This window comes from Zalophus californianus, chromosome 7, assembly GCF_009762305.2.
Source record: "Zalophus californianus isolate mZalCal1 chromosome 7, mZalCal1.pri.v2, whole genome shotgun sequence".
NCBI classification, from domain to species: Eukaryota; Metazoa; Chordata; class Mammalia; order Carnivora; family Otariidae; genus Zalophus; species Zalophus californianus.
The window spans coordinates 144,635,668-144,655,904 of record NC_045601.1 but is presented as its reverse complement, the minus strand read 5'-3'; the positions used below and the strand labels follow the sequence as shown (position 1 = coordinate 144,655,904).

The window sequence follows — 20,237 nt, the reverse complement described above, 5'->3', positions numbered from 1 at the left end:
AGCAGAGAAGATTTCTTGGTGATTTTTTTAAGTGGGAGTAACAAGGCGAAGATATCATTGAAAAGAAAGCAGTAATTATTCAAAGAGGATCATGGTGAAACTTTACAGCTGCAGTATGATTTTGGGAGAAATATTTGCTGTTAACTTTGCAGCAGGTTCTATCAGTGTCCTCTGAGTCTGGTCTATGGCAGAGCCGATTTTTGCTTTTTCAAATGAGATAATACATGTAAGGTGCTTAGAAGAGTGCCTAGCACACGGTATGTGTTTAACAGTCATTGTCTATCGCCATCCTGAAATGAAGGAGTCTGATTTTCCTGGGGCTCTATGATTTTTCATCACGGTTTAAGAAAAGATGGTAGGAACCTGCCTTTCTCCTTTGCTGAGGCACTTCGGTGCATGCAAATTACTCAGGTACACCCCAGTTACTGGGGCGGTGTCCTGGAGACTCAGACCAGCCCAGCCCGGAAGACCCGCCCACTTAGAGTCACGTGGACCGGCTCTAGCCCCGCCCCCGCCCCGAGTCCGCGCAGCCGCAGACGCATCTGGGGAATGTCCCCGGGGAAAGCGGGGCCGAGAGCTGCCGAGCCGTAGTTCCTCCGGGATCGGTGTCGCGACCGGGTAGTTGGTGCCTTTAGCTCGGGGCTGGTGGGCCAGGCCTGGCAGGTCCCGAAGTTTCCCAGGGCCTTGCTCTGTCACCTTCTCAGGTGCGGCAGCTGTTGCCCGCGAGCGGCGCGGGGGTCCGGGCGCCGACGCCCCTCCAGGCCCCGGACCTGCGGTGCGTCTCCGCGGGTGCTCGGCCTCTGCGGCCGGGCCTGGGAGCCCGGCGGTAGGGGCTCCCCGGAGCGTGACGGGGTCCGGCCTGGGTTCCAGAGGCCGCAAGGAGGCGGGTGTCCGCAGGGAGGGCCCCTGGGGGTGCGGACCAGCGGTGGCGGGGCCGCGGAGCCCGCGTGATGCCCGGGCGACCGCAGCACCCCGCGCTGGCGGCGACGACTGTGCAGGGAGAGAGAGGTGAGACAGTGACCGGGTGGCGCGTGGGGGTGTTCTGCACAAGAGATTCACAACAGCCGCGTTTCGGTGCGGAAGACGAAAGAAACATTCTTATTACTATAGGAACTAACAAAAACCGAAGAGGAAAGGAATCTACTCATAGTGGAGGTGATAGGAGGCAATAAATGAGAATAAGGCAAAGCTGCATCCGCCCGGGTGCTTACCACATCCAGCCTCATCAGCTGGGGAAGCCCCATGGAGACGGCCAGGCTGGAGTCCCGGCTGGGAGCCCCGGGCAGAGCGTCCTCCCCTCGGCTGAGACTTGCCACTGACCGTCCCCATAAGGGCCACATTCAGAGGGGGAATAACAGGGTCTGCAGTCAAACATTTGTTCGCCTACGTGCAGTTCGGAGCAAGCTGCGTTTCCATGTTCTCGTGTTTCTGTATTTTCAAGGAGCCCGGGCTCTGTGTCTGCCTCCCCTCGGGGATTCCGTCCTGGGGGGTCAGCCCCGCTTGGAGCAGGAGGGGACGTGAGACAAGATGTGTAGCTCTTGGTGTGAGGAACAGAAGGGCCCGTTCTGACCTGGAGGCCAGCCCATGTCCACTAACCAGGCTCCCGAGGTTACTCACACAGCACGAGTCTCACACACCACCTTCTTGAGCCTGCCTGTGTACCTGCAAGTCCAGGAGGTCAGTTATGCGGGACAAATCGCAGAAACCGGTATCTGTACAGAACAGGGGTGAGGTGCAGACGGGATGTGAGGACAGGCAGCTTTCCTTTACAGGGAGAGAAGTTTGTAGGAGCAGGTGGGAAGAAGGCGCCCTGGGCTGGGGGGCGGGGGGCCTGTAGGGAGCGCCGGTGGGAGCCAGGAGCAAAGCCCCTCCTGTGTCACTTCCCGTGACCCCTTCTCCCAGACTTTTATCCATCGTGGCTTAATGAAAACGGCCTGGTTTGTTTAGTTGCAAAATTATCAGACAGTAAAATTGATAGGAGAGAGGCGTGCAGTTCTAACACGTTTAGAAGCGTGCAACCAAACCACCGCCACAATCAAGACGCAGAGCTGTTTCACTGACTCCGGAAACCTGCCTTGTGCTCTCCCTTTATTATATTCACACCTTTTTTCCCACCGTTAACCTCGGGCAGCCGCGGACTGGTCCCCATCTCTCTAGTTTGTCTTTTCCGGGATGTCATATAAATGGAATCTTATGCTGTGTAACGTTTTCGGACTGGCAACTGTCACTCAGCACCATGCCTTTGAGATTCCTTTGTCTTGTGAGAGTTGCTTATTGTTCAGTAACATTCCACTAAATAGATACACCAGTGTTGTTTTAATCTGTTCATCCGTTAAAGAACATTTGGATTGTTTCCAGTTTTGGGTAATTATGAATTGTACTGCTCTAAATATTCATGTACATGAATTTTTTTCTGTGAACATAAGTTTTCATTCAGCCTGGTTTTGAAAAGCAAACCGGTTTGAACTTCAGGGCTCGTTTGAGATTTATTGATTGTATGATGAGCTTAGACCAGTTAGTTACTTAACTTTTTTTATTTTTTTGAAAGATTCTATTTATTTATCTGAGAGAGAGAGCGCACAAACCGAAGGCGGGGCAGAGGGAGAGGGAGAAGCAGGGAGCCCGATGTGGGACTCAATCCCAGGACCCTGCGATCATGACCTGAGCTGAAGGCAGACGCTTAACCAACTGAGCCACCCAGGCGCCCCATTTTATTTTCATTTTTGAAAGGTATTTCCTCTCTATATAAAATTCTGAGGTGACACAATTTTTTTCTTTCTGTAAGTACTTTAAAGAGGTTGCTCCACAGCCTTCTAGATTGCTTTGTTTTTGGTGTGTTGTCTGTATTCTATTTTTAATGTGTCTTTTTTCTCTGGCTGATTTTAAGATTTTTCTCTTTGTCACTAGTTTTGACTGATTTGATTATTATATGTATTGGTTTCGTTTTCTCCATGTTTCTGTGCTTAGAATTTGTTGCGCTTCTTGGGTCTGTGGGTCTATAGTTTTCATTAAATTTGTACAATTTTTAGCTACTATTTCTTCAAGTATTTTTTCTGCCCCACCCCCCCAATCTGTAGATTTCAATTGCACAAATACTAGTCAGTTTAGATTTGCCTCACTGGTACTCTGTTTATTCTTTTAAAAAGATGATCTTTTCTCTCTGTTTTTGTTTGTTTGTTTGTTTGTTTGTTTGTTTGTTTTTTGGATAGTTTTATTGCTGTCTTCAAGTTCACCAATCTTTACTTTGCAGTGTCTAATTTGCCATTAACCCATCACTGCATTTTTCATCTTGATCTTTTTAGTTTTTATCTCCGAGCTCATTTTGAGCCTTTTTAAAAAATTTTGCCTGCTATTGTCTATTTATTTTGGACATGTGGAATGTAACTACATCAGTTGTAATTCTCACATGTGTTTGTTCAGATTGGTTTTTATTGACTGATTCTTTTTCATTGTGGGTTGTGATTTTTCTTCTTTTTTTCCCTAGTAATCTTTGTTTGGATGCCAGACAGTATTAATTTTATCTTTTTGGATGCTAGGTATGTTTGTGTTCCTAAAAATATTTATGAGCTTTTATTTGGGATGCATTTAAGTTACTTGGAAACAATTTGATCCTTTCAGGTCTTGCTTTTAAGATTTGTTAAGTGGGACCAAAGCAGTTCTCAGCCGAGAGCTATTTATTCCCTCATATTAACATGACTATTCTGTGGATTCAACCCAGTGTTTCGTGTATCATGCAGTTTTCTAGTATGGCTGTCAGAATGGGCCCTGTTTGAGCGCTGAGCACTGTTACCTCTAATACTGTTAAATAGTTCTTTTCCTGGCCTTGAGTAGTTTCCTCACATGCATATGGTGATCTCTGCCTTGCTAAATACTCAAGGAGGACCCTCTGCTGATCTCCAGAGTTCTCTACATGTATCTCCTTTCTCCGTACTCTGTTCTACAAACTCCAGCCACATGGGCCTCCTCAGACTCTGCGTTCCATCTGTTCAGTTCTTATGCCTGGATTCCCTAACTCTGTGCTACAGCCTGGAAACGCTCAAGGCAGTCCGTTGGATGTATTAGTTATCCATTGCTATGTAACAAATCGTCCCGAAAACTTAAAACAACACGGCTTAAAACAACATGCATTTATTATCCCAGGGTCAGGAGTCTGAACACGGCTTAGCTGGGTCCTCTACCTCAGGGTCTTTTGCAAAGCTGTGCAAAAGATTCACTTCCTCACTTACTTCTGTGGTTGTTGCAGGATTCCGTTCGTTGCGTTATTGGACCACGGGACTTAGTTTCTTGTTGGCTGTTGGATGGGAGGCCACCCTTGGTCCCTTGCCACACAGACCTCCAGTATTGTAGCTTGCCTCTTCAAAGTCAGCAAGAGAGAGAATCTGCTACCGAGACAAAATAACATTCTTTTGTGACCTAATCACTCCCTCAATGTTGCCATATTTTATTAGTTGGAGCAGGTTACTTGAGAGAAGGGAATTACACAAGGCTGGGAAGGCCGGGGTACAAGGATCACTGAGGACCATCTTAGAGGCTGCCTACCACACTGGGCAGTTGTGGGGCTCCCCCCATCTGTGTCTGTGTCTCAGGGTCACCTTTCCTACTGGGTGTCTGGCATCTTAAAAACCATTGTTTCGTGTATTTTGTCTGCTGTCAGAATATATATTGTCACTTCAGATTTTGTCATTGTTCATATATTTTTTGGTTGTTCCAGGCAGGAGGATACATCTGATTCTCATTATTTCACTGTGGCTAGAAGTGCAAGTCCCAGCTCAGATGCTGATTCCCATCTTTTTCAACTTACTGAAAATTGTTTTGGCCTAACATCTGGTCTATCCTAAGGGAGGTACCACATGGACTTAAAGAACTGGGAATTCAGCAGTTGTTGGATGTCATATACTAGGTATCAAACCTAGTATAGTGTCAAGGTGCTTGATAGTGTTATTCAGATCTCCTGTTTTAACTGTTTTTTTTTTAAATTGCATTTGGTCAATTGCTGAGACATGGCTGTTGAATATTAAGAAATGTCCTCCTTCAGCTCTGTTAATATTCTATCTTGAAATCTATTATTATCTGACAGCATAGCCGCCCAGCCTTCTTACACTTACGGTTTGCCTGGTAAATCTGTCTCTATCCATTTATCCTTGACCTGTGTCTTCATATATGAAATATGTCTCTTCTAGAAAGCATATAGTTTGTCTTATTCTGATGATCCTTGCCTTTTAATCAGGGAACTTAGATGAGGATTGGACAGACTTTTTATTTAAGAGCCAAATGGGAAATATTTCAGACATCGTGGGCCATTTAGTTTGTCACATCCGCTCAACTCTGCAAAGAGTGGTAAAAAGAGTAAAGAGAGAAAGCAGCAATAAATATGTAAATGAATGGGTGCAGCTATGATCCAGTAAAACTTTATTTTCAGAAACAGGCATTGGGCCAGATTGGCCCTCAGGCATCATAATTTGTTGGTCCCTGGTTTAGACTATTTCAATTATATTAGTAATTACTAGTATGTTTGGATTTGTCTCACCATTTTATTATTCACTTTATGTTTGTCCCCTTGTTTTCCCCTGATTTTCCTTTCCTTCTATTTCATAGACTACTTAAATATTTTTAAATATTTGTTTTAAATTTTCCTATTAGCTTTTAGCTGTGCTCCTTTTCATTATTATTTTTAGTGCTGGGATTACAGTATGCATCCTTAATTCTTCACAGGCTTCTTAGCATTAATGGTTCCCTTCACATTAAAACGTGAAACCGTAGGGGCTCCTGCGTGGCTCAGTCAGTTGAGCATCCAACTCTTGGTTTCAGCTCAGGTCATGATCTCAGGGTTGTGAGATCGAGCCCCGAGTGGGGCTCTGTGCTCAGCAGCGAGTCTGCTTGAGATTCTCTCTCCCTCTCTCTCTCCTCTCCCATTCTTGCTCTCTCTCTAAAATTAGTAAGTAAATCTTAAAAAAATAAAATGTGAAACCTTACAACCATATAGATCCCATTACCACACCCTCTTCTTTTGGTCTAGTTGTTTCATGGATTACCTGTACATATGTTGTGAAATGTACAAGGCAATTAGGTTATAATTTTTCCTTTAAACAGTCATATGTATGATTAAAAAAATTAAAAAGATAAAAATAAAGTCTTAAAAATAAATTTTAATCTACCCAGATATTTACTATTTCTAGTACTCTTAGGTTCTTTTGGGGGATCAGAATTTCCATCTGGTATCATTTCCCTTCATCCTGAAGCACTTAATCACTTCTGCAGCGATCACATAGAAAAACCCAAGAGACACACTTGGTCGTCCATCAGTGAGCCTCGTCATGGTGAAGAGGCCGCATCCACTGGTCGTGTTAGAGAAGTTCCGGAAACCCAGAAGGGCGCCGTTCCTGTCCCTTCTTGCCCACTGTGTCCCCACGCCCTGTCCCTCCCCCATATGTTGCAAATCCATCGCTGCTTTCTGTCCCTCCTGTCTCTCGAATCCACATTCTCACCTTGCCTCGATTTCTGGGGCATACACACAAATATTCTGTCATGTCCATTCTGGCCTCTTCACCTCCCTGCCTACTGCCGGAGAGGTCCTTTTTACACTCCGACGTGGCTTTGTCATCTTCTGTCTCCTCCTCTGAAATGACTGCTTCTTGCTGTCGGGTTGAAGACTGAATGCTTCTGCATGGCCTGTGAGCGCCCCGTAGCTGGTGTCCCTGTCCCCCCCCCGCCCCCGGTCAGCACAGACAGCCCGGGGTGCTCAGGCCACACTGGTCTCCTTCTGTTTCTCACCCTCCCTACTTCTCCTTGCACTTCCTGTTTGCTCTGCTTTGTTGCGAAGGGGACTCCAAGCATCCTTCAGGAATTAGTTCAGCAGTGTCTCTTCAAATAAGCTCTCCTGAAACCCTGGCCGGGTCAGATGGCCTTACTAAAGACTCTCATAGCATCATATGACTCTTCTTTGTGACACTTGTCACGACTACAATTATGTATGCATTTGTGTGACTGTTGTTTATCTACTAGACACTCAGCTCTATGAGATCAGGTACTATCCGGTTTTTTGCTCAGCACTGTATTATCAGTATTTAGCACGGTGTTCAATAAATATATGTTGAAAGAATAAAAGTTTATTAGGTTCAGTCATTTACTCAAAACAGAGATATCCTAAAGATGCTTGGAAGGAGAAAGATAATCAGTTGGCATTATTCTAATTGTCAAATGTGCCTTTTCTTCATAAAAATGATCAAATTTAAATATAAGTATTGGCTCAGTCCATCTCAGTCCTGTTTGTAAAGAGTGTTGCTGCCCAGGAAAAAATTTTTTTCTGTGATACAAACTGGTAATTGCAGTCTGTTTGGACAGTAGAGACATATGTTGCAGGTCTGTCTTCCTTTAACAAACGCACTCCTGGGTTTCTCCCGTAATCTCACACGACTACCGTACACTGACCAAATGTGGGGGATTTTTCTCCCCACACCAAGCAATTCCCTGTGACACCAACTGAGCACCCTAAAAAATCACTTCAGTTTTGACACTAATTAGAGTTAGCAAAGACTCCACCGGGCAGGTGCTCAGTCTGCACAAGACGGCCCCCACTTCACATGGCCCCTATGACCTCCCTCCTTGGATTCCATCCCTTGCTAGAACAGCTCACAGAATCCAGGGAAACACATATGTTGACCAGTTTAGTATATTATCAAGGATATGATAAAGGTTATAGATGAACAGACAGATGAAGAGATTACGTAGGACAAGGTTCACAAGTGTCTGGTGTTTTGTTTTGTTTTTTCAGTCTTTATACTCTTTGCTTTTCAGTTTTTGAAAGTTCTATTGATAGGTCCTCTTGGAGAGTCTTTCGTCAACTGTGTCCAGTCTACTAATGAGTTCATCAAAGGCATTCTTCATTTCTGTTAGTTTTTAAAAAAATCTCTAGCATGTTGCACGCCTGGATGGCCCAGTTGGTTAAGTGTCCGACTCCTGATTTCAGCTCAGGTCATGATCTCAGGGTCTTGGGATCGAACCCCACGTCTTACTCCCCACTCAGCACCAAGTCTGCTTGAGATTCTTTCTCTCCCTCTCCCTCTGCCCCTCCCCCTGCTTGTGCTCTCTCTCAAATAAGTACATCTTAAAAAAAAAAACTCTTGCTTTTTTTTGGCTCTTCTTACATTGCCCATCTGTTCTTGCATGCTGTCTACTTTATCCATTAGAGCACTTACCACATTAATCATAGTAGCTTTATTTTTTTATTTTTTTTAAAGACTTTATTTATTTATTTGACACAGAGAGACACAGTGAGGGAGGGAACACAAGCAGGGGGAGCGGGAGAGGGAGAAGCAGGCTTCCCACGGAGCAGGGAGCCCGATGTGGGGCTCGATCCCAGGACCCCGGGACCATGACCCGAGCTGAAGGCAGATGCTTAACGACTGAGCCACCCAGGTGCCCCAATCATAGTAGCTTTAAATTCCCGGTTTCATAAATCCAGCATCCCTGCCATATCTATATGCTCTATAATTTTTGTTTGTCTCTCACTACTGTATTGTAAATATGCTTATAAAGGACATTACTCCTTTCCTTCCAGAAGAATCTGATGGCCTTTCCTTAACCCCCTTTTCTCAAATAAAATTGAGGGCACTGTCCTTTGTGAGACCATCTTTTCAGGTTGTGCGTGACAATGTGAAGCTCTGATTCGCCTAATTCTCTGATTACTCCTCGGGTTCCTCATGTTTGTGCCTCTTAATAGTGGGTATCTGTGAAAAATTGTCTCCTCGATGGTGGTTATGGTTTACAGGTTGACTATCCCTCTTAGCTCTTATGCCTGTAATTATTTGAAAAGTAGGTACTATCAAACATTTACTGTCCCAAATATTAGGGTGGTGGCTTTATCTTACCTCTTTCTTTAAATAATTTCCAGGGTTTAGGTGCAAAAAAAAAAGGGTGGCCAGACTAATCTTGAAAAACTGCTGTCAGGGCGCCTGGGTGACTCAGTTGGTTGAGTGTTGGACTCTTGGTTTCAGTTCAGGCTGTGATCTCATGGGTCATGGGATCGAGCCCCATGTTGTGCTCCGTACTCAGCGGGGAGCCTGCTTGAAGATTCTCTCCCTCTGCCCTTCCCCCTACTCTCTCTCCTCTCTCTAAAATAAATAAATCTTACAAAAATAAAAGCCCTTCTGTCATTGCGGCATTCTCAGAAGAAAGCATCTGTCCACTCACCAGACATTCATCAGGCATATTCTATGTACCAGACACTGTGCCAGGAGCCGAGGGCTCAGAGGTTAAAGACTCTAGTCTCTAATCTCCGGAAGCTCAGAGGTTAGTAAATACACTGGTGAGTGCTGTGATGGAGTAATGCAGACTCAGCATGGGAGAAGTGGTGAAGAGGGGGCTCTGAGGCTGGGTTCAATCCTGGCTCTGCCACATACTGGCTCTGCAGCCTTGCACAAATGTCTTAATCTCTCAAAGCCAGCGTGGGCCAGTGGAACTAAAATGCAACCCACATGTGTAATTTTAAATTTTCTACTAGTCATGCCTGAGAAAAGCAATAAAAAAGAGGTAAAATTAATTTTAAGAATATTTTTATCAAATCCCATATGCCTAAAACATTTTAACGATTAATCAAAATAAAACTTTATTACTGAGATATTTTCCCTTTTTTCCTTGAATCTTCAAAATCTGGTATGTATTTTTACACTTGCAGCACAGCTGAGTTTGATGTAGGCATATTTCTAGTTCTCGGCCGCCACATGTGGCTGGAGGTTACTGCATGGGACTGTACAGTTTTATGCCCCTTTTCCTCATTCATAAAATGAAGATAATAATAGCTTCTACCTCCTGGAGTTCCAGTAAGGGATTAAGTGATTAGATACATGTAAAGTACTTAAAACACTGATGGTTCTAAGCATGATTAGATATCAGCTGTTACTATTTATAGGAACAATTATTTTATCATTTTATTATAGAGGCAATAAGAATATAGATAAGGAGCTTAGAGTAGATGATGTTAGAATTGAATCCTGAAGAATGAGCAGGAAGTAGCTCAGCAAACAGTAGGTGGTAGAAGGGGAGTTCTAGAGAAAAGATCAACACAGGCCGGGAGATGTGAGAAATTTGATAAACAGCTCGGAAGTAAACAGTGTGGTTGGATCTAAGGCACGTGTCAGAGTGACGAATGGTGAGGCTGGGTTGGCAATGGATCAAAACATTTAAGGACCTGTATCTAAAAAGTTTGAGAAGAATTTAAGGATTTGAAAAAAAAAAATCAAGCTATAAGTGATATTGAGGATTGGAAAGAGGCCAGATGGGGGGCTTCCCCTGATGTCACACAGATAGTCAGTAGAAAGCTGGGATTAAAACTCAGGATTTTCTGTCTTTAACCTTTATCATCTGCTCCATCTGCTTCCTAGGGCAGTAGAGATGAACCTTGGACTCTGGAATTCGGGCTTGTGTGTAACTTGGGGCAAGTGACTTCAACACTCTGAACCTCTCCCAAAGTAAAGGTTCTGTTTTCCACTTCCCAGGCTTGTTAGGAGGATTAACTATGCCAATATTGTGAGTCAGCTTGGCATAAACTCACTAAGTATTAACTCCACACCCACAAAAGTCATTCAAGTTTCCTTCCTCTAAGACATGAAACGCTAACTCAGGAGACACACATATGCACACACATATGTGTGTGACATAATGGATAACCAGTATAAGGCACTGCTTTTAAGGACTAAAATTAGAAGTTAAAACAGTACAGTAAATACTGTGGGAGATCAGGAAAACGGGAGTTAGGAATGTCATGGGACTAGTGTAATTTGAGTGGGGCTCTAAAATATGGTCAAGAATTAGTTGGGCAAAATAAGGAAGGCAAGAAAGGCTTTGGGGGCAGGAGAAGCAATAATAAACTAGTTAAATGAGGACTGAATGTTGAATGTTAGAAGTACAGTTAATAAAATAATTCCTCATGTTTAATGTTTGCTTATTACATGCTATGATCTGGGGTTCACACCAAAAACAGATGTTTAAGTGAAAATCTACTATTTACTGAGCATCTGGGTGGCTCAGTCAATTAAGAGGCTGATTCTTGATTTTGGCTCAGGTCATGATCTCAGGGTGGTGATAGCGAGCCCTGTGTCAGGTTCTGAGCTCAGCAGGGAATCTGCTTGAGGATTCTCTTTCTCCCTCTACCCCTTCTCCTGCTCATGCTCTCTCTAAATAAATAAAATCTTAAAAAAAAAAAAATCTCACTGGGGCACCTGGGTGGCTCAGTCAAGCTTCTGCCTCTGGCTCAGGTCATGATCCCAGGGTTCTGGGATTGAGCCCCACATGGGGCTCTCCGCTCAGCGGCGAGTCTGCTTCTTCCCTCTCCCTCTGTGATCTCTCTTGCTTTCACTCTCTCAAATAAATAAAAATCTTTTAAAAAAAACTCACTGAATAGAGAGACCCTCCCCCCAGTTCTTCCTTTCAGTTGACTCAGAAGATGGGCAGTCAGGCTTCCACATACCACCTCCTCCCCAAGTACAAGGTCGAAGTATTTCATTCTGGGGAAACTAATCAGCCCAAAATAAAATGCTATAGGTGCCAACATTTGGGGGGTCATCTAATGAAACAGCCAGGCCCCTGCCCAGTAATCCTGCAGTGAAACCCGTTCCTTATGTCCTTACACACAAACACTTAACTTTCAATCAACATATTAGTAACTCACTCTTAAGTATGAACCCATAGTTAAAGACAACTTCTAGATATGCTGACACACAAAAAGAAGGGTCATCTCTCTTTGTCCTCTATGATTAATGTTTCTTATCTTTTCTGTCCATGACTGAGAGTAAAAAGAAATACATATCATTGGAAAGCCGTGAGAATTATTTTTCATTTCAAAAAAGTAAATTTCTCCCTTTTCAACCTTTTTTCTTTAGACCTGGTTTCTGCTCTTCTTTCATTAAATGTAAAGCAATAATGTCAGCAGCAGTTATTCAACAAAGAGGGAATAGGTAAGTGTATTGCTTTGTGTAAGTCAAAAAACCAAATTTAAAAGAAGAGTTTGTTTGTTTTTTTTCAAAGATCTTATTTTTATGTAATCTCTTCACCCAACATGGGGCTCGAACTCACAACCCCGAGATCAAGAGTCGCATATTCCACTGACTGAGCCAACCAGTGCCCCAAAAGAAAAGGTTTTTTTAAAGAGACATTTAAAGAGCTCTTAATGGGCTTTAGGATAATAGTTTAAATGTTGATTAAGTAAGTTTTCTCACAGAAGACTCCATAAAAGCCATTTTCCTTTGATAACAGCTTTCCTTTCTTAATACCCGCTCATCCTCATGTTTTTCTCTTTTCTAATCTCTACAATTTAGCCTTTTCCCAAATCACCTTCTCTCCTGACAATGTCTGTTCCATTCTCTTTGATTACTTTGTTTTAAATCAGACCCTTTCACACCACTAGCATTTCCAGCTAACCCCTCCCTGGATTACTAGGTTACATTTATATCCCCCGTGTTGTATGTTCTCGGTATTACAATTTCATTACCCCATTCCTCACAGAACAGCTTCTCTTCTTCCAGCTTTGGACACATAGTGGATTTGTATTTTTATGTCTTTTAGGTGGCAAGTCTGGACCTAAAGCCAAGAAATCAACAGTAGAACTGCAGGACATTTTCAAAGAAGGCCCATCCCGAGGAATAAACACAGAAGAACTTAAAAGAAGTTCTTCTCCCAGAAGAACTACTGGGAGATACCTGGGAGTCTAGAGAACAGTTTAAGAATCAGCACTTACACCAGGAGAAGTATCTGGGACACGATAAAGTCACCTGTATGGAAATTCCTGCCAAAGAAGGAGATACAGAATCTAATGAATTTGGAAGAGTTTTCACTCTACAATCAATAGTTTCAGAACAGAGTGATCTTATACAAGAGTGTTTTCATGAACATGGTACACATGGGAAAATCTTCAAACAAAACTCAGAGTTAATTATACAAAGGAAGTGTGATGGAAAGAAACCTTGTAAATGTGGTGGATGTGGGAAAACCTTCAGAGACCACACTGCTCTTGTTCAGTACGAAAGGACTCATACTGGAGAGCGACCCTATAAATGTAATGTATGTGGAAGGGGATTTAACCAGAGTTCCCACCTAACAAACCATCAGAAGACTCATACAGGAGAAAGGCCCTACAAATGCAATGAATGTGGGAAGGCCTTCAGTTATTGCTCAGTCCTTACTCAACATCAGAGAATTCATAGTGGGGAGAGACCGTATGAATGTACCGAATGTGGCAAGACATTCAGTCGTAGCACATACCTTACTCAGCATCAAAGAATTCACACAGGTGAGAAGCCCTATAAGTGTCTGGAATGTGGAAAGGCTTTTAGCCAGAGCACGCATCTTACTCTACATCAGAGAATTCATACTGGAGAGAAGCCTTATGAATGCAACGAATGTGGTAAAACCTTCAGTCAGAGTGCACATCGTACTCAACATCAGAGAATTCATACGGGAGAAAAGCCCTATGAATGTAATGACTGTGGAAAAGCTTTCAGTGATCACTCAGCTCTTATTCGACATCATATCGTCCACACTGGGGAGAAACCTTATGAATGTAATAACTGTGGGAAAGCTTTCAGTTACTGTTCAGACCTCATTCAACATCAGAGAACACATACTGGAGAGAAGCCATACAAATGCAGTGAATGTGGGAATGCCCTTAGTGATCGTTCAGCCCTTATTCACCATCAGAGAATTCACACTGGAGAGAAGCCCTATGAGTGTAATGGATGTGGGAAGGCCTTTGGTAACTACTCAGCTCTTATTCGACATCAGAGAACTCATACTGGAGAGAAGCCCTATGAATGTAAGGAATGTGGAAAAACCTTTAGCAGAAGGACATACCTTGCTCAACATCAGAGAAGTCATACAGGTGATAAACCATATAAATGTAATGAATGTGAGAAAACTTTCACCCAGAGTTCATTCCTTACACAACACATGAGGGTTCATACCGGAGAAAAACCGTACAAATGTAATGAATGTGGGAAAGCTTTCAGCGATCTCTCAGGGCATATTCAGCATCAGAGAACTCACACTGGAGAGAAGCCCTATGAATGTAATGACTGTGGGAAAGCTTCCGATTTCTGTTCAGCTCTTATTCAACATAAGAGAATTCATACTGGAGAGAAGCCCTATAAATGCAATGACTGCAGAAAAGCCTTTAGTGATAGGTCAGCACTTATTCAACATCAGAGAACTCACACTGGAGTGAAGCCCTATAAATGTAACGTATGTGGAAAAGCCTTCAGTCAGAGTACAAGCCTTAGAAATCACCAGAAAACTCATTCTAGTGAAAAATCCTGTAAATGCAGTGAACGTGGAAAAGCCTTTAGTTACTGCTCAGGCCTTATTCAACATCAAATCATTCATACTGGAGAGAAACTTTATGAGTGCAGTAAATGTAGCAGAGCCTTTAGCCAGAGGACAGATCTTAAAAAACATCAGAAAACTCATACTGAAGGGAAACTCTACAAATGTAATGAATGTGGAAAAGCCTTCAGCCAGAGCACATATCTTACAAAACACCAGAAAATTCATAGTGGGGAGAAACCAAATATACATACTGAGTGTAGGAAAACATTTAGACAAAACTCTTCTATTCGACATGAAAAATCTCGCACTGGAGAGAAGTCCTCTGAATGCCTTGAGAGTCTGGCTACTGTGGAGACCCTTCCCAGGGAAACAGAAGGAGGGTCATGAAAACTGTTAATTAGAGTGGCCACATGGTTTAGTGGGAGGCGCCCATATCTGGGTTTTAAAGGTCCTGGGTTCCAATCTCAGCTCTGTTACCAACTAGGTCTATTACTTACTTTAGGGTAAGTCACTTTACCTCTTCATGCCTTAATTTACTCACCTAAAAAATTGGAAGGCCTGATTAATTGATCTTTGAGATCCACATTTATTTTATTTATTACCAATGCAGGTTTTTATAGATGTGACTCTCAAATTGTGACTTATTTATTCTACAACAGGTCTGATTTACAATGTGAGGATGTAGTAGTTATTAGGAATTCAATAAAGATAGAGACTACATGCTGTTTATTACCTTTGTATTGGTCCTCCAAAATTAAACATACCATGAGTATTCAAGGAGATTAAGACATAAAATAGTATAAATTATGCTAATTATTGCAGTAGGAAGGTTGGGGCCTTGATTAAGAATATGGTGTTTGATAAATCCTCAAAAAGAATGAATCAAATTGTTGGTAAAGGCTGGCTTACCTAGAATCCACCCAAATTTAATATTGCAATATAAATTTTCTCTATTAAGTTGAATTGGTCACTATCATGTCCCGGGTGAAAAGGAACTAGAAAACAGTTCTAAAGTCTTGAGCAGGTTACCAAGAAAAGATGAAATTGGAAAATGCGTTTGTTGTTTCCATACCTTAAACATGTAAAGACCATGTGAATGAGAATAAATCTTGAGATCCCATACATCTAGAAAAGTCTGCTGGTCTCTTGTCTTTGTCCTGTGATTACAGAGATAATAGCCTGAAAATATGAAGATTTATCTCAGAAACCTGTGATTTTAAGTTGACCAGTTAATCTTTTCCAAGTTTTCTGTAATGCCTATGCATTGTTTTATAATCAAACTATTTTTTAAAAGCATTTGATAACTAAACAAATTTAATGGTTTTGGAAAAGGAGCCTACTTTAGTGAATTATGCAATGGATTTAAAAACTATGAGCACAAGTAAGAGTAAGAGACTATCGTAAAGCTGCTACTTTATGACTTTTTTGTTGCTTTCTCAGCCTGTTTCCCCTTACAGCAAACACCACTCTCCCTTTGAGATACATTTCAGCCAGGCAGTTCCCACTTTCTCTTCTACTTCCCAACAATTTGACCATATGCTAACTGCAATCAGGATACCCTCCTTATTTACCTTCCTAATTTCTGCCTCTCAAACTTCATTTTATGATTTAGCACATACATAGTCTTGGATGATGATGATTCACCTTCATCAGCTGCTTTCAGCACTCATCTCTCTCTCTCTCTCTTTTTAAGATTATCTATCTATCTATCTATCTATTTATTTATTTATTTATTAGAACACAAGCAAGGGGAGCAGCAGAGGGAGAGGGAGAAGCAGGGTCCCCGCTGAGCAGGGAGCCTGATGCGGGACTCCATCCCATGACCTGAGCTGAAGGCAGACGCTTAACGACTGAGCCATCCAGGCGCCCCAGCACTCATTTCTTTTTTCTTTGAATTTCTGTAGCATTTATTCACATGGACTTTAGTACTTAGTGGTTCCTTGATGTTCAATAATCACCTTAAAGGTAGGTTCCATACCTTAGAGTTTTATAACTTCACAGAAACTAAGTAGAAGTAGAAATAGAGTTGATGCTCAGTAAATCTTTACTGACTGAGGAAGCGTGCTGTAGTAACAAGACCATGATGAACACACGTGCTTTATCTCATTTGCAAGATGACTCTTCGAACTCTTGTTTTGTTCAGTTCATGAATACACAACCACGCTTACTTTTTAAAATATATATATTTAAAACTAGGGGCGCCTGGGTGACTCAGTTGGTTAAGCATCTGCCTTCAGCTCAGGTCACGATCCCAGGGTCCTGGGATCAAACCCTGCATCGGGCTCCCTGCTCAGCGGGGAGCTTGCGTCTCCCTCTCCCACTCCCCCTGCTTGTGCTCCTTCTCTCGCTTCGTCTCTCTCTGTCAAATAAATAAATAAAAACTTAAACTAATTAAAACAAATGAAAATGTATAGTGATTATAATAAAATAAAAAATGATACTGTACAGCAGTCCTTTTTTTTCTTCTTCATATAGCTATTTTCAAATAGGGTATGGTTCTCCGCAATAATTTCTAATGTCTATACTTAACACCACTATCCTGGGATTTTTTTAACTTGACATCCTCAATCTTCTCCAGCAAGTTGCCACTGGATTTCAGTTATGGATACCGGACTTTCACACATAGTTATTCTGGCATTTTCTTCCATAGCTTGCTTTGAAGATAACTGCTCACTTCCTGAATCACTCATTCACTTTGGTCTCTGCTAAATATCAATTCCCCGTCTCTGTTTACAATAGAAACCGTTAGTTTTTATAAATGTAAGGTCACTGCTTCCATTTTCTCTTTACCTGAGAGTTTTAACATACTGAGGGTGTTATACATAGTTGATTTTCTTCATTGACCCCTTAGCAGCCAGGTTTGACTCTGTATTCAAAGAGGTTGCTTCCATTAGGATTATGGGTATCTCTTATAACAGGCCCAGAGCAGTGGTCATCCAGACTGTGGACACAAGCAACCCAGGCTTACCTGGGCAGGAAAATGCCAAGATGTGAGAACACAGGCTCTCAGTCATACCACTCCACCATCTTTGATGCATGTTTCTGTCTGACATCCAGGTACCTTGTCCCTTTTCAAACTAGCAGAAGTGTAAAGACATCTCTTTTCCAGTAGGGGTATGACCTGGAAGTTTTGTGCATTATTTTACTCCTATCCCATTGGCCATAAATGGGTCATACGACTTCACGTACTGGAGCCAGAGAAGGAGCAAAGTCAGACATAGTTCGAAAGGGGAGAATGGTAATAAACAGCCAGCAGAGATCTTAGGGTGATTGTGTTCCTCATCAGTTAAATTGCAATAGAAAATGACCTGGTTTCATAAGCTCATGGGCCACGAATTCAGTCTGGAAGGTCGGCGGGCAGCTTAGATGTCCCGGTGGAGTAGCTCAATAGCAGGAAGTAGAAAGCTGAAAGTGTAGGCCAGGCACACTCTCGGAAGGAAGGTGCAGGCCATGGTCAGCATGTGCGAGATTGCCCCCCAACCAAAACGGGGAATTGAGCTAATTTCTTCATTCATTAACTTTTAGTAGGCCTTTCTTTCTGAGTGATGTGCCCAGATCTGAGCATGAAGGAGAGTTGGGACACCCCCAAAGCAAACACATTACAAAGGAAATCTAACTCTGGCTTCAAGCCAGGTGAGGGTTTGTTGCTGTTGCGTGCTCATGTGCTCGCCACTCAAATCTCCGAGCAATTGGAACATTTGTTTCCGTCCAGCTTACCTGGAAGCCAAAGTAATGATACCCATGGGAAAAGAAGTGAGACAGAGCCGAACGACTCCCTCCACAACAAGGGATAAAAAGGCCGTCACAGATGGGTAGGAGAGGTAGAGATGCAGTCTCACCAAAGCCCCACCTCTGGGGGCAGACACACACAGGAGGAACCTCAGAGGTCTGGTAGTTGTCAGAGGGGCGGGGGACGGTGAATGGCACCAACTGGATGATGAGGCAGGGTAACTAGACTTAGTGTGGTGACAACTTTGTGTGGTACACAAATACAAATTATTATGCAGTGCACCTGAAACTAATGTTATATACCAATTTTACCTCAAAACAAACAAACAAACGAACAAACCAAAAAACAAACCAAACTTCATCTAAAACCTTATCGACTCAGACAGGGTGGTATTTGTGCAAGGACAGACAAATGGACCAATGGAACAAAAAAGGAGCACATTTTGTACTTAATAAATGGGATACAGAAGAGTATAGAAAGGCAGGACTTTTCAATAAATTGTGCTGGCATAATTAGATATCTATATGGAAAAATAATACGCCCTACATAGAAACGAATTCCAGGTACATTAATGCTGAAATGTAAAAGGCAAAAGTCTAAAGCATTTAGAAGAGAATATAAATAAATATACTGCAGACTTTTGGGTAGGAATAAGGAATAAGACACAACAGTACTAAACAGGAAAAATGGATAAATTTAATGAGATTAAGTTTACACAGTATTTTAAGAATAAGTGAAACGAAGAACTTGTTCATCAAAAAGCACTATGAAAGAATGAATCTAAGTCACAAAATGGGAGAAGATATTTGCAACATTGATAACTTATACAGGACTAGCACGAAAATACAGAATATAGAAAGAACTTCTATGCCTAGGACATCTATGAGACAGAACGGGAGACTGGCAGAAAATGTTTAGCCTGAGAGGTCACCAGTGTCTCTTCTGCTTCGCTCTGTTGGTTAGAAGCCAGTCAGTATGGTCCCCAGGCAAGGAGAGGGTATTTGGACCACCTTCTGATGACAGGAGTGCCACAGAGTTTGTGGACCTACTTTATTATTATTATTTTTTAAGATTTTATTTATTTATTTGAGAGAGAGAGAGAGAGCACATGAGAGGGGGGAGGGTCAGAGGGAGAAGCAGACTCCCCAATGAGCAGGGAGCCCAATGCAGGGCTCGATCCCAGGACCCTGGGATCATGACCTGAGCCGAAGGCAGACGCTTAACGACTGAGCCACCCAGGCGCCCCTAAAGATTTATTTATTTATTAGAGAGAGAGAGAGAGAGTGCGTGCGTGCAGGGTAGGGACAGAGGGAGAGAAACTTCCAGCAGACTCCCTGTTGAGCGGGGAGCCTGTCCCTGGGCTTGATCTCATGACCCATGAAATCATCACCTGAGTCAAAACCAAGAGTCAGACGCTCAACTGACTGAGCCACCCAGGCGCCCCTGTGGACATACTTTAAAACAACTACAGCAAGCAACCTTATTAGAAATTAGGAAAATGCAAACCAACCCTGTAATCAGATGCTACTGATCTTCCACCAAAATTGCTAAAATTAAAAAGACAAGAAGTACTCATTATTGGCAAGGATGCTAAGTAATAACGTTCATCACTACTGTTGATTGTCTAAACTGATAGAAATACTGTAGAAGTCAGTTGGACTTTAGTAAGTTAAAGATGTACATACCCTATTATCCTAGATCTCAATCCAAGAGAAACACGTGCGCAGGTACAGCAGGAGGTCTGTAGGAGAATTTTCACACTGGTGGTGTCTGTAGAGCCAAGAATCGGAAACAACTGGAGTGAACATTTGCACTAACTTGGATAAACAGTGTCGAATACTATTCAGCAGTTGGCAACAGATCAGAGCTACAGAAAACAATATGGATGAACCTTACAAACACAATTTTGTAATTGTGAGAGGAATTTACAATTTTTACAAATTTACAATTTTGTGAGAGGAAGATACAAAGGAAGCATTTAGTCTGATGATGCTTACGTAAGTTTCAAAACGAGACAAAATTGGGCTGTATTGTTTAGGGATATATGTGTACATGGTGAAATGTATGAAGAATGTAAATACAGGGCACCTGGGTGGCTCAGTCAGTTAAGCGTCTGCCTTCAGCTCAGGTCATGGTCCCAGGGTCCTGGAATCGAGCCCCGCATCGGGCTCCCTGCTCGGCGGGAAGCCTGCTT

At 42.6% G+C, this 20,237-nt stretch overlaps 1 protein-coding gene across 3 annotated transcripts; it reads left to right on the top strand.

Annotated features, from left to right (window-relative positions):
• Positions 1–571: 571 nt before the first annotated feature.
• LOC113926820 (zinc finger protein 883-like) lies at positions 572–15,455 on the top strand. Of its 3 annotated transcripts, XM_035728393.1 has the most exons (3): positions 572–1,008; positions 1,442–1,677; positions 12,559–15,455. In XM_035728393.1, exon 3 carries the CDS (start codon positions 12,769–12,771, stop codon positions 14,698–14,700), a length of 1,932 nt encoding a protein of 643 aa, XP_035584286.1. In that variant the 5' UTR covers positions 572–1,008; positions 1,442–1,677; positions 12,559–12,768; the 3' UTR covers positions 14,701–15,455. The 3 variants fall into 3 exon arrangements, with proteins under 3 accessions (XP_035584286.1, XP_027457961.1, XP_035584287.1); XM_027602160.1 differs by lacking the exon at positions 1,442–1,677; XM_035728394.1 differs by lacking the exons at positions 572–1,008; positions 1,442–1,677 and adding an exon at positions 11,926–11,951.
• Positions 15,456–20,237: the final 4,782 nt, after the last annotated feature.

What these genes read in the sequence shown, in the direction of transcription:
- LOC113926820 (XM_027602160.1), top strand. Translation starts at nt 12,769, where the DNA reads ATGGAAATTCCTGCCAAAGAAGGAGATACAGAATCTAATGAATTTGGA.